This window comes from Malus domestica, chromosome 11, assembly GCF_042453785.1.
Source record: "Malus domestica chromosome 11, GDT2T_hap1".
Classification (NCBI taxonomy): Eukaryota; Viridiplantae; Streptophyta; class Magnoliopsida; order Rosales; family Rosaceae; genus Malus; species Malus domestica.
In genome coordinates, this window is record NC_091671.1 from 8,044,334 (window position 1) to 8,058,057 (window position 13,724).

Sequence of the window (13,724 nt, forward strand, 5' to 3'; positions counted from 1 at the left end):
CGATGGCTGGCCAGAGGGCTCGTTTTAGCCCTTTCGCCCCCCAAGATCCTCCAAGATATTAATATTTTAATGAACAGTACATGGTCATATTTGCTTCCATCTCCAACCGAGGGCCAGAGGCCTCGTCTTAGCCCTGTCACAAAAAACTGTCTCCAACGGAAGGCCAAAGGGCCAAACATAATTTATTATTTAAAAACTACAACTTAAATTCAAATCCAACAGCTAAGTAATGTCAGCTAGCCGTTGGTAGCTGACGTCAGCTAGCCGTTGGATTTGAATATTTTTTTGCTATAAATAGGGTGGATATTGGGATATAATTCTCACAACTTTGAATTCAATCTATTTCCATTTAATCTCTTTCAATTCAATCTATTGAAGAAGCATGGAGTAGGCATTTATGTTTTATGTTTTTAAATGTTTTTAAAAATGTTGTTAAAGTTTCCTGTTGTATAATTTTTATGTTGGTTAATGTTATTTAATGTTGTTTCATATTGTTTCATGTTACTTAATTTAATTTAATGTTGTATAATGGCTTAGGAAGTTATAGGAAAAAAAATAGAATTTAAAAAAAAATATGAAACAAATTTTGTGAAATAGAAGTTATAGGAAAAAAATGGAATTTCAAAAAAATATGAAACAAATTTTATAAAATAGAAGTTATACGAAAAAAAATATGAACCAAATTTTGTAAAATATAAGTTATAGAAAAAAAGTTATAGGAAGTTATAGGAAAAAAATATGAAACAAATTTTGTGAAATAGAAGTTATAGGAAAAAAATGGAATTTCAAAAAAATATGAAACAAATTTTATAAAATAGAAGTTATACGAAAAAAAATATGAACCAAATTTTGTAAAATATAAGTTATAGAAAAAAAGTTATAGGAAGTTATAGAAAAAAAAAGTTTAAATTCATAAAAACAAAAAAAAAAATTGAATACAACGGCTAGTGACTGGCTAGCTGTTGGAATTCAAATTAGAATTAGTGACGGTTTTAACCCACACTGTTCAAACTGCTATTATATTAACATTGCTATTAGTGTCGGTTATAACCGACACTAATAATATAGTATATATTATTTTTGTCGGCTATAACCGACAGAAATAACAAAACATTAAAAAAAAAATGACCAGCCCCGGGCTGGCTGGCTAGCTGCATGCAGCCATGCAGCTAGCCAGCCCTCCAGCCCTTTCCGATTCCGTGGGGTCCTCTCAGATTCCAGAGCCCTTTGGCCTAACTCTCGATTGGAAACGGTTTTCGGATTATTTTTGGCCCTATAATCCTCTGGACCATTCGGTTGGAGATGACCTTGGTATAAAAGAAAACAATCACTCATTTGTGATGTGAAGTGATTTGCAAGACCATGGGACCGCATGCACCCAACAGCATTCTAGTTTCTTCTCGGTGTTCTCACTCTCGTGTCGCTCTCGTTCTCTCGTGTAAACGTGTTCATGCACGCACACAAGGACATAAGAGTACGAGTATGCGACAGGGACCTCCATGACAAACCACGATCGTCGACTAAACACCCTTTTGCCACCGTTATTTCGTTGCCTTTTGTTCTCAAAGATCAAATCAAAACCACAATGGCACGTACAATGAACCCCATTCAAAGTCGAAGCACTGTCTTTGTGGTGGACGAAAGTTCATAAATAGTTGACCATGTTCTAAATATTCCTAGATATTTAACACGGATAATGTAAGCCTATACTCGTATTGGAAAATATAAAATGCACTTATGCTTAAATTGATTTATTATATAATATATAAATACCTCTTCCATGCATATGGCATTTTATAATTTCTATGACATCAATATGATAAGTTTGATTACATTGCATTTGGTTTGAGCTACGCGATGAAAAGTTTGGATGAACGGGAAACCGGTAAACAATCCCTCCCGGGCATCAAGAAAGGTAAAAGTTGAGTTCATTTGACGATCAGATTCAACTGAGATATATACAAAAAGAAAAGTACAATGTTCAACATTACAATAGTTCATCATCAATCAAATTCTAATACAAAGTTATGCAGGGCTAGCTCTTTACATCAATTATTTTCTCATTGACCACGCACGACCTATATACACGACCTATATACATCAATCAAATTCTAAACAAAAAGCATTAAGAAGTTACACAGAAGGCACCTGATCTTACTACGCACGACCTATATACAGGGGAAGAAGTTGGACCCCAGGCAAGTACAGGCAAGACTAGAAGTTACCGATAGCAACCAGTATAATGTCACCAAGACAGCATGGTGATTGCAAAACACAGCACTATCAATACATCTGTATAGAACTACAGAAGCCTACTTCTGCAAGTCAATTCTGTTCTAACAAGCATGCATTGCAAGACCTAGACGGTACCCAACGCGAGGAATTGTAGATAATCCTGCCCTTCCATCCTTGTAGCATCCAGTTTCCATCTTCATCAACCACGAAATCACGGTGGTACCCCAGCTTCACGTTCGCCCTTAATTTGTTCATGAGTTCACGGTTCAATGGCAACTGTTTGAACCCGGCCCTCATGTTCCGAACCTGCCACTGCTTATATGTCTCAGGCCTCACAACTCTCTCAGAGCCCTCGCAAGCTATTGTGTTCACAACCTCTCGTCCAAGGAATTCTTCCTCAAACATCAATCTCATCGGATCTTCACGAGATAAATTGGTATCAAACATATCAAACAATGCAGAGAAGTGGGATAGAGCCTCCCTGAAGGGTGTGACGTAGAATGGGGCATTGTAAGATCCATTAATGACACTATGGATAAAGATATCAGGATTCATGCTCCTAATGAAATTTAGAACAGCATCCCTTGGGCTGTTTACCACAACTGTCTCGTCAAGTAGGTTTTTAAACCGGAACAGACAATTCACAGCAAGCACTTCATCTCTCTTGACATTGAGTTCCTCATATTGGATAGCTTCCCATTTCTTTGCGATGCCATTGTACTCGAAAGGAACATTATACCACTCACAATACTTTGCCAAACGGTGGCCTGTCTCTTGGACTCGAAAGGAATATTACAAAGATGAAGTATTGAGGTAGTTCAGCTACAAAGCCGACTAGTATATTAGAGTGCAACATGGTATATTAGAGTACAACATGGATAACCAGAATACTCAAATACGAAATGAAATAGTACCTCTGCCTAGTTTGTTGATCATCCTTTCTATCACAATTCTCAAAGAAGTTCAAACAAGCATATTCTACAAGATTCCTACGCTGGCACCCAACAAGAAGAAGCATACACAATTCGGCCCTTCCATCCTTGAAGCATCCAATCACTATCTTGATCAACTACAAAATCTTTGTGGTACCATGCCTTCACCTTATCCTTAAGAATCTTCACTAAATCTTGGTCCAATTGCAACGGCTGTAAACCAGCCCTCATGCATCGAACCTGCCACTGCTTATATGTCTCAGGCCTCTCAACCCGCTCTACGCCCTCACATGCTATTACATTCATAGCTTCCCTGCCATAGAACTCACTCTCAAACCTCAACCTCTCTTCATTGTCACGGGGTATATTAATATCAAATGCATCATACAAGGAAGAGTAGTGGAAGAGAGCCTCCCGAAATCGAGTGACAAAGAAAGGGGCATTGTAGGAACCATTGATAATAGAGTGGACAAAAATATCTGGTTTCATCCTTCTGATTAGTTGTAGAACACCATCCCTTGGACAGTTCACTTCAACGGTCTCATCAAGTAGGTTCTTGAACCGTAACATACAGTTCACAGCAAGCACCTCATTCCTTTCAGTCTTAAGGTCCTCCAGTTGGATGGATTCCCAATCTTGTGAAGCTATAGCATTGTACTCAAAAGGTACATTAAAACGCTCACAATATCTTGCCAAGCGACGTCCAGTCTCTTCAATCCACTCTGCTGGACGAAACCCAGGTTGGGGAACCTCTATCCCGGTAATGCGTAGCTTCGGAGGTCCACCACGTCTCTTTGAAAGATGCTGGATGAGGAATGGCCACTGGAAACCATACAGGATACCAAAATCGACAATATGAAGGGTTGTTGCTTTCTCGGCCATCTTCAAAATCATCTTGTTTTTGAAGAGCACACACATTCTCTTGAAAGGGCAAGCTGAAAGATGAACTTGGTAAGATTTCAACATATCAACGGCTGATGACCTTTTGACAAGGGACGTATAAAACTTTTGGGTTCCGGTGTCAGTACCACCCATACGAGCCTCAAGACCATTCGCAAAGAAGTGAGCCAACCTTTGAGATCCATCACCGTTAGGAGAAGCGTGCTGCCTAACCTGCTTCAACAGTTCACTAGTGGTCCTAAAATCATTGGTAGACACGGCTTGTGCACACAAAATCAGGAGATTCTGCAAATCCACAGTTTCCTTCTTCTTTCCTTGTTTCTTACCACGAGCCTTCCCGCCATTACCATTAGATCCTTGTGGCTGTCCAGGCTGCAAGGTCTTGCTTGCTTCATTCTTAAAAGCAACATTGCCACACTGAGATTCATTATTTCCGCCAGTAGACAGCAACACCTTGTCAAACATCTCAGACAATTCACTCTCTTCAGTCTTTTCTATATAAACTGCAGACTGCTTGCTACTCCTCCCTTCTTCAAGATCAACATCTTCCCGCTCGCGATTCTTTCTTCCCTTTGACCCATTAGGTGAGTTCTTCCGCTCACTCTTTTCTTTCTTGACAGTAACCATCGGCACACTTGCTTTCACTTCTGGAGACACTGTGTTGCTTTCCAGATCAACAAGCAGCTGAGTGCTTTTCGGAAGGAATTTACTAGCTTCCTCTAACCCTCTCTGGAATTGCAAGATAGAATCACTATCTGTATATATATTCTGAGCCACAAACTCTTCTACAGAGGAGCCCTGTAGCATATCATCAAGGCGCTGCCCACCACCAACATGCCGCCTATCACCAACACTAGTCATGCGATTTTCCAGAGGAACAGACAACTGTGAACTCGAATGTGAATTGAACTGGAAAGGGTTGTCACTGGGAAGGGTAGTTTGTGGAAAAGAAGATTTTGGATCTCCCGAATCGCCAACCCGTTGAGGATCATTGGAATTGCTAGTACCAGGACTAGGACTATTATTACTACCACTACAATCACTACAACTCCCAGAATTATTACCACCAGGACTCTCAACATTCGGATTGATATGAAGTGGTTGCTGATTGGGTGAAAAGGGGTACCGTTGACCAAGAACATCATAGAACGATTTCTCAGTCACACGAAGACCCAACGGATCAAAGAACATGCAAGGCTTTTTCTCTATGTTCTCTTCCAAAAGAATCTGGTTTACGTATTTGAAAACAGCTTCAGAGAAATCACTGTCATCGGAGGAACTGTCTACTCCTCCGACGCTCACAACCGTAGGCAGAGACAATGAGCGTCCATCAGGTGGATTCAAACTATTAGATGGAACAGATGACTCTCCACTTGTGGTCAAACTGACTTTAGGAACAATATTACCCTGTTCGAAATCGGGCGGAAGGGAAAAATGATTGTCCACAAAGTTAAGATCCGGAGAGAACTGGTTAAATTGGTATTCATTTGTGAGATTTGAGAATTGAGTTGAATGGGGTGAGAAGGCTAGATCATCAATACTGAAACCATTCAAGTAATCAGGACTTCCATTGACAGTTGGATGATCCATAACGATCACAGAAAAATACCTGGGTACAATTCTAAACTCTAAAACCCTCTAAAACTTAAGATTCTACCCACAAAAGTGATGAAATTTAAAGATTTAATCTCACAGGAACCCCATCAAGGAACAAAGCAGGCTAGCAAGAACAAATCAGAAGCAAAAATGAAAAACCTCAAAAACCCATCAGAGTTTTTGCAGATTTATTGCACAGGAAGCAAAGGTTTTGAAGCGGAAGGCTCTAAGAACAAGCAAAGATCGAACCTTTACTGAATCGGATGACAGAAAACAACATGAACAGAAAAGTACTGGCGTACCTTGAAGAAAAACGTTGAGACTCGAAAACAAAAGGCGGCGATCTCAGGTTCGGGGAACCAAACTAACAGCACCGGTGAGGTTTTCTGATATTTATAAGCGGGTGGGGCCGAGCGGCGTCACGTACTTTCTTGGAGGAGCATAGCAAGTGTCAGTCAGAGATAGTCCTGAACTCTTTTTCCAACCGTGCTGATCGGTCCGTGAATAAGTCATGCACATGTTTGACTTTGCAACCATGGACTTGGTCCCACTCTGTGCATTGTTTTTTCTTTCGATAATCCCTGTCGTTTTCTTTTGTTCTTTCAGTGTTACAGAATATGGCAATGGGACCTGGAGAGTGGAAAATTCTTAAAATAATGTTCTTGACAGTTCATATACTATAGAACTTTGCTTGCTTTTGAATTTTGACATACCCGGATTGGATCAGTTTTAAAATTATTATCAAACTAATTATAATAAATTGATTTGGTTTAGTTTGGTTGAACTAAATTGCTGATAAAGTGCAATTAATGTGAATGACTTGGATATGTACACAATCATTTTTTAGTATGAACCGATTCCAACATAAGACGAATTTAAACTCAAAACTGACTTGAACGGGAGAAAATACACACAATCAATAAAAAATGAAATTCGTGCTTCAATATCAGCATAACAATTGTTACTTATATTGTTAAAAAATCCACATAAGATGATTGATCCATTGAAAGCTACAAAGTATGTTGAAACAAATCCATCAAAACAAAAGCCCTAAACATAAGACCAAGAACACCACTTGCTTTCATGAGGAGCTAATATCGTTGTTAACAACCGGATAGACATTGCCACTGAGGTAGAAATCACCACCAAATTCAAAAGTAGCGTCCTAAATACCGCAATACCAACCGTGTCGATTGATAACTCGAAAAATATATTTGGAAAGAGAACAGAGATGGAAGGTGAGGATTGCCCAACTTATAAGTTATAAGCTCATTCAAACGAGAAAAACTTGCATACAATATGCCTTTGCGTATCCAAAATTATGTGAATAATACACAACCACAATATATGATACATTTAATGATTACATATAAGATTTCTCCATCGAAATACATTGCGCTCTATTCTCTAAGCCAATGTTGATGCCCATATTTCAGTCTGCTCACACTTTCACACACATGCATAAGTCCAATTCCTTCACACATTTTTAGATGTAAATTTGCAATAGATCTTGGGTATTTTATGAGGGTTAGAGTTTGACTTTAGAACCCTTAGAAAAAAATTGAAAAATCCAATATTTTTGTGAGCTATATTTGTTTGCTTGGTTGAAACTTTGACATGGTCAAACTAGCTCAAGGCTACCGGTGATAGAAAAACCACCGGTTGCTCATAAGAAACTTGACTTGACAAACAAGCCTCTGTCTTGAAGAGCACGAATGCTTATTCCTTTTCATCTTTTTTAATTAATTTACTAATCATTTCCTTAATCCCGTTCACATTATCATGATACTGTGAATAACATTAAAAATTGATATGTCTTCTGACTGTGAGCTAATCGGGTGGAAAATAGAGGTTGATGATAACAGGAAAGGTATTGCTTTCCTTATATTTTATCAGAAGAAAACACTGATTTTGCTTCTTAATCCCTCTAATCATGGTAAAGGTCAAAACACAATATGAATCTCTCACGTGTTGCTTTGGCCTCAAGAATACAGACAGATTTTTCAATGTGTTCAGAATTTAAAGTGGTATTTAACGTGTTATTATATAAGTCATGAAATATTTGTATTAAAAATTTAAAATTTAATCTAAAAATAAAAATTCCCTCTATTAATATGATAACACGTGATGTACTACTAGTATTTCGAAAACAATGACAAATTTATGCAATAATATGAGAGATTATCAAAATTCGGGGGCTTGGAAATTTTATTCAAATAAACAGGGAAAATGATCAACAAAAAGATAAAATAAATTACTAAATTGAGAAAAATGCTGGCAATCTTTGCATAAACTTTTGTATTTGGACATTTTGACTTCTTTAACTGACACTTGTTTACACAAAAAATAATAATAATAAGACCTTTAAAGTCTTTTGAAATTAAATCATTTATTTTTCATTATTAATTCATAGTCAAAATCTTGTTTTTTGTGTAATAAAATAACACATGTCATTTAAAGAAGTATAAATATCCAAATCCAAAGGTTAGTGAAAATGCCGGTATCACTTCTCGAAGGGAGCATTATTTTCTCACCTCCATAACTATGGTGTATGCTCACCATACATCTCATCATTTGATACGTGTCATTTCAACTAACTCTGATTAACTTTAATATTAAATGTTCCTTTTCCAATTTTGAAAAAAAAAAATTAACTACAGTTAAGTAAAATGACACGTATCAAATGATGTGATATATGATGAGAATACACTATAATTTAGGGTAACAAGCAAAAATACACCCCTCCCTGAAATATGTTGTCTGTTAATTGATAATTCGTTAGTAAATAAACAAACAAATACATAGCATGGTCGACAGAAAGCCTCGGAAATTATGTGCATGTCTTGATGTGGCATCACATTAAGAACTTAATATTGGTCAAGGGTCAATTTGTATTATGTTTTGTCTTTGAGCAAGTAAAAGTTCAACAACGTCAATGTAGCCACCGAGCACATAGGAAACGGCTCCAAATACAATCGGGAACTGTCAAACTCGGTTGTTCTAACTTCTAAATTTCTAATACAAATCAATGTCCGTGTAAACACATGGAACTTGGATACCCGCACGAGTCGAAAGATGACCAAAGTAGGCGTTCATAACGAACAACATGATCAACTGACCCTGCATTACTAAGAAGCGATAGAGAATAGATAATCCCTTATTTGTTAATACAAGGCTCATTAAATATAGATCCAACTCAGTCACTCTACACAAGGGGTCAAAGAGAGGCTCAAACCCGTACTCAAGCTTTGCTTGATTTTGACCCAACTTGGTTGAACTGCTTTTGTGCATCAACAAATTTAATGTTTATCTTTATTAATAAAAAATAATTGATCGAACTAGAGACTTAAGGGGGGGTGTATTCAATTGTGATTTTGAAGGATTTTCATTCTTTTAATGAATTTAGGAGTATTCAATCAGGATTTTAAGTGATTCTCTGATATTCAAGGTGTGTTCAATTATAATTTTAAGATAGTTTATTAAAATCTTTAGAAATCCGGGTGTATTCAATTAGGATTTTAAGAAAGTTTATAACATTTCAGGTGTATTCAATTAGAAATTTATGTTAAAAATTTTGAGAAAGTTAAGGAATTAGAGGGAATTAGAGAGATTTCGTAGTGTATTTTAAGCATCCACAAATCTCATCTCTTCCCATGAGATTTCGAGGGAATTGAATCAAAATTTTATATGGAATCTCTACAAAACAATTAAATTCCATAAAAATCTATAGATGTATAAATCCATTAAAATCTTTCAAATTCTCAATCCATTGGTTCATTTGTTTTGGGACCTTATGAGATGTGAAGTGATTTGGACCTCCACAGAGACTAGAGAGAGCCGACATGCAATTTGCAAGACCATGGGACCGCATGCAGCCAGCATCTTTCTAGCTTCTTCTCGGCGTTCTTTCTCTCATGTCGCTTTCGTTCTCTCGTGTGAACGTGTTGGTGTACGGCACGCACACATAAGGACATAAGGATATGAGTATGCGACAGGGACCTCCAAGACAAACCATGATCGTCGACTAAGCACCCTTTTGCCACCGTTATCTCCTTGCCCTTTGTTCTCAAATCAAAACCACAATGGCAAGTACAATGAACACCATTCAAAGCCGAAGCTTTTTTTTTTTTCTTTGTTGTTGACGATGTTGTCACTGTTCTAAATATCGTTAGATATTAAAACGCATAATGTAAGACCATATAAATTGTATTAAAAAACATAGAATGCAATGGATTTTCTACTCAAATTCATTTATCATATAACATATTAAAAAAGATTGGATGAACGGGAAAAGGGTAACCAAATCCTCCGGGGCATATTCCATAAAAGTAAAAATTGCGTTTATTTGACGATTAGATTCAACTGAGACAAATACAAAACGAAAACTACAATGTTCAACATTACAATAGTTCATCATTAATCAAATTTCTAATACGAAGTTATGCAGTGCTAGAAGTTACCGATAAGAAACCAGTACATTGTCACCCAGACAGCACGGTGATTGCAAAATACAGCACTATTTTTACATCTGTATAGAACTACAGAAGCCTATTTGTGCAAGTCAATTCAGTTCTAAACAGCATGCATTTCAAGACCTAGACGGTACCCAACAGGAGGAACTGTAGAGAATTCTGCCCTTCCATCCTTGCAGCATCCAGTTTCCATCTTCATCAACCATGAAATCACGGTGGTACCCCAGTTTCACCTTGGCCCTTAATTTGTTCATGAGTTCACGGTTCAATGGCAATTGTTTGAACCCAGCCCTCATGTTCCGAGCCTGCCACTGCTTATATGTCTCAGGCCTCACAACTCTCTCAGAGCCCTCGCAAGCTACTGTGTTTACAACCTCTCGTCCAAGGAACTCTTCCTCAAACATCAATCTCATCTGATCCTCACGAGATAAATTGGTATCAAACATATCAAACATTGCAGAGAAGTGGAATAGAGCCTCCCTGAAGCGTGTGACGAAGAATGGGGCATTGTAAGATCCATTAATGACACTATGGATAAAGATATCAGGATTCATGCTCCTAATGAAATTTAGAACAGTATCCCTTGGGCTGTTTACCACAACTGTCTCGTCAAGTAGGTTTTTAAACCGGAACAGACAATTCACAGCAAGCACTTCATCTCTCTTGACTTTGAGTTCCTCATATTGGATAGCTTCCCATTTCTTTGCTATGCCATTGTACTCGAAAGGAACATTATACCGCTCACAATACTTTGCCAAACGATGCCCTGTCTCTTGGACTCTTTCTTCAGGTCGAAAACCACTTTGGGGAAGCTCTATCCCTGTAATGCGTAGTTTTGGAGGTCCACCAGCTCTTCTTGAGAGGCAACGAATGAGAGCAGGCCATTGAAAACCGTAGAGGATTCCAAAATCTATAATATGCAGTGTTTCTGCTTTCTCAGCTAATTTTGAAATCATGTGGTTTGCGAAGATTATCGCGACCTTCATGAACGGGCAGGCTTCAAAATAAGTTTGGTAAGCCTTCAGCATATCAGCAGCTGACGTTCTTTTAGAAGATAGAGCAGTATATATCTGAGTTCCAGTGCCAGCCAACCGTGCTTCAAGGCCATTTGCAAAGCAATGAGCCAACCTCTGCGAGCTATCGCCAAATGGGGAAGAGTGATGCCTAATCTGCTTTAGTAGCTCATTAGCAGTCCTACGATCATCAGAAGAAACAGCTTGTGCACATGAAATGAGTAGAGTCCTCAAATCTATCACTTCCTTCTTGTCGCCCTTTTTCTTGGCACGAGTCTTTCCATTACTGGTTCCAACAGATTGCCCATTCTGCTGCAGAGCCTTGTTTGCTTCATCCAGACAGACTTCTTCACCTTCACTCACAATAGGCTTGGGTTTCCCCTCACCACAAACAAGCACCTTATCAAAAATCTCCGATAGATCAGCCTCCGTCTCCTCATAAACAGCTGATTGCTTGGTACTCCTCCCAACCTCCAAATCTGCATCTTCCCTCTCATGACTCTTCTTTCCTCTCGAACTAGTAGGAAAATACTCGCCTTCATCCTTCTCCGTCTTAACCACCACATTTTCAGCCTTTCCATTCGCCACTGTGTACGGCTTGTTATTCTCAACGTTAACAATCAGTTGACCTCTAGGAAGAAACTTACTAGCCTCCTCTACCCCTCTGTTAAACTGTAACACCAATTCCCTCTCCCTAAACAAATTAGAAACCATAGGCTCACTCACATAAGAACCCACCAATCCATTCCCATTCGACGAAAACTGAGACTTGGCCTTTGACTGGAAAACAAAGTTTTCCGGAATTGGGTTTTGCAAAATAGAGGGCTTATGCTCAATAACATCAACGCTACTCCGAGAATCATCCAAATGGCTAGTACTAGAACTAAGACTAGAGCTATTATTTCCACTATGATCACTAAAGGTTGCAGAAGAACGACCATCAGGGCTCTCAAAATTAAGCGGATGCTGATTCGGAGAAGGCGGAAACTTCCCACCAAGAACCTCAAAGAGAGATTTCTCAGCGGCTTGGACAGCCAAAGGGTCATGAAACATACAGGGCTTTGTCTCCATATCCTCCTCCATTAACACCTGGTTTATGTACCTGAGCACACTGTCAGAGTAGTCACTGTCATCTCCCTCGGGGCTCAAGCTCGGAGACAGAGCAGAGTTGCTAGGGTTTTGGCCCAGAAAGCTAAGATCCACAAAGGGATCGCTGCTTGGGTACTCATTGAAATTGGGGGAAAGTGTCTGGTCGATGAAATTGGAATTGGAATCGGGCAGTTGATAAGAACTTGGATCCATAGCAATCAAATTTTAAGAATATTGACGATAACCCAGTTCGAGTTTGGTGAAAATTGAGGAAATTAAGACTGAAAGATTGAAACTTTGGGATTTGAGGTGAAGAATCTGCTTACCTGAGAGAGAACAGAGAAACCTCAATCCACTACTGGGTTGAGGTGTCACCGGATAAACGAGTGGTGGAGGAGAGACGAAGGCCAAAGTGGGGAGAACGGGCGGAGGGTGTGGAAGTCAAGAAGCGGGAGACGCCACACAGCGTGGCTTCATGGCGTTTTTGTTGCAGCTCAAGCAATTGGTAAAGCTGTGGAAGCGTTAAGTTGACCAATGGTTTTTAACGTTGTGGTACCTTTTTCTCATCATTTTTTTCAATGGAAAAGAGAAGGGCCGATGATATCAAGTGGTTTTATTTTTAGGAAAATTAATGAAAAAAATTTGAAAATTTTGAGTTTTAACGATAAGGATAAAATAAAGGACAAAATAAATAGTATCATGACGGACTATTTAATATAAAAATATATTTTTTTTTTTAAATGAACAATACCAAAAGTTTTTCATTAAGGTTTTTTTTTTTTTTTTTATGGTTATGAATTAAACCCCAAAGGGTTGATGGAGTACCAAGCAAGCAAAAGTTTTGAACTCTGAACTTAAGTTTGAATTATTTGGCTAACCACTTTTACTTTGACATACCATTAATTTAACCGAATGTGGTATTGATATTGCATATAAAAAGAAATTAGACTGTCACCGACTTATATTAAATAAAATACTACTTTAAAAAAATATTAAACAAAACGAAGAAATTTTTAGTTGTTTATTTATTTATTTAAGATTTAAATTCATGATCTCCTAGTAAATGAGAGACTAAATATTTTTAGGACTTAATTACATGTATACCCCGCTTCATGCCAAGAAGGCCCTTGTCACTATTATATCAGATCGAAACCTCCGATTGAAGGTTTAAACAAGCTAAACTTTGATAGCTCCATCATTCGACATAATCATATTGCGTCCAGTTACAATTTCAGTTTAAACCTCTTGTGTTGAACGATCATAAGTTTTATAGTACGTGATTTTTGGATACACAGATTTACTTTTAATAGAAATATTAGCTCTTTGAGTCTATCCATTTTAAACCAACAGTATATTAGTAGATCTAGAAAACTGCAGGCCAAAGTTTAATCGTGCCAAAGGTTTATACAAGGAAGTTTTAACAAAAAGTCAGCAGTACTGTTAACTTTATCGAAAAACTATATTTTTACACTAAAAAGTCAAACTTA

At 38.0% G+C, this 13,724-nt stretch overlaps 2 protein-coding genes across 2 annotated transcripts; both read right to left on the bottom strand.

The window, feature by feature from the left end:
• Window positions 1-1,914: 1,914 nt before the first annotated feature.
• Window positions 1,915-3,027, bottom strand: LOC103422821 (scarecrow-like protein 14; the record flags this gene model as incomplete). Its single annotated transcript, XM_008360878.4, has 1 exon — window positions 1,915-3,027. A coding segment is annotated over one exon (702 nt), but the record flags the coding sequence as incomplete, so codon positions are not given.
• Window positions 3,026-12,746, bottom strand: LOC103422728 (uncharacterized). Its single transcript, XM_070808358.1, has 3 exons — window positions 10,259-12,746; window positions 9,964-10,048; window positions 3,026-5,705 (listed from the first exon to the last, which is right to left on the bottom strand). The coding sequence occupies exons 1-3, from the start codon at window positions 12,448-12,450 to the stop codon at window positions 3,225-3,227; spliced, it is 4,758 nt and encodes a 1,585-aa protein (XP_070664459.1). The 5' UTR covers window positions 12,451-12,746; the 3' UTR covers window positions 3,026-3,224.
• Between the last annotated feature and the right edge of the window lie 978 nt (window positions 12,747-13,724).

What these genes read in the sequence shown, in the direction of transcription:
- LOC103422728 (XM_070808358.1), bottom strand. Translation starts at nt 12,450, where the DNA reads ATGGATCCAAGTTCTTATCAACTGCCCGATTCCAATTCCAATTTCATC. An exon ending in TCCTGTTGGGTACCGTCTAG is followed by an intron (nt 10,049 to 10,258) that starts GTCTTGAAATGC and finishes TGAACATTGTAG; the next exon opens with TTTTCGTTTTGTATTTGTCT. An exon ending in AATATGCCCCGGAGGATTTG is followed by an intron (nt 5,706 to 9,963) that starts GTTACCCTTTTC and finishes CTTAAGTTTTAG; the next exon opens with AGGGTTTTAGAGTTTAGAAT.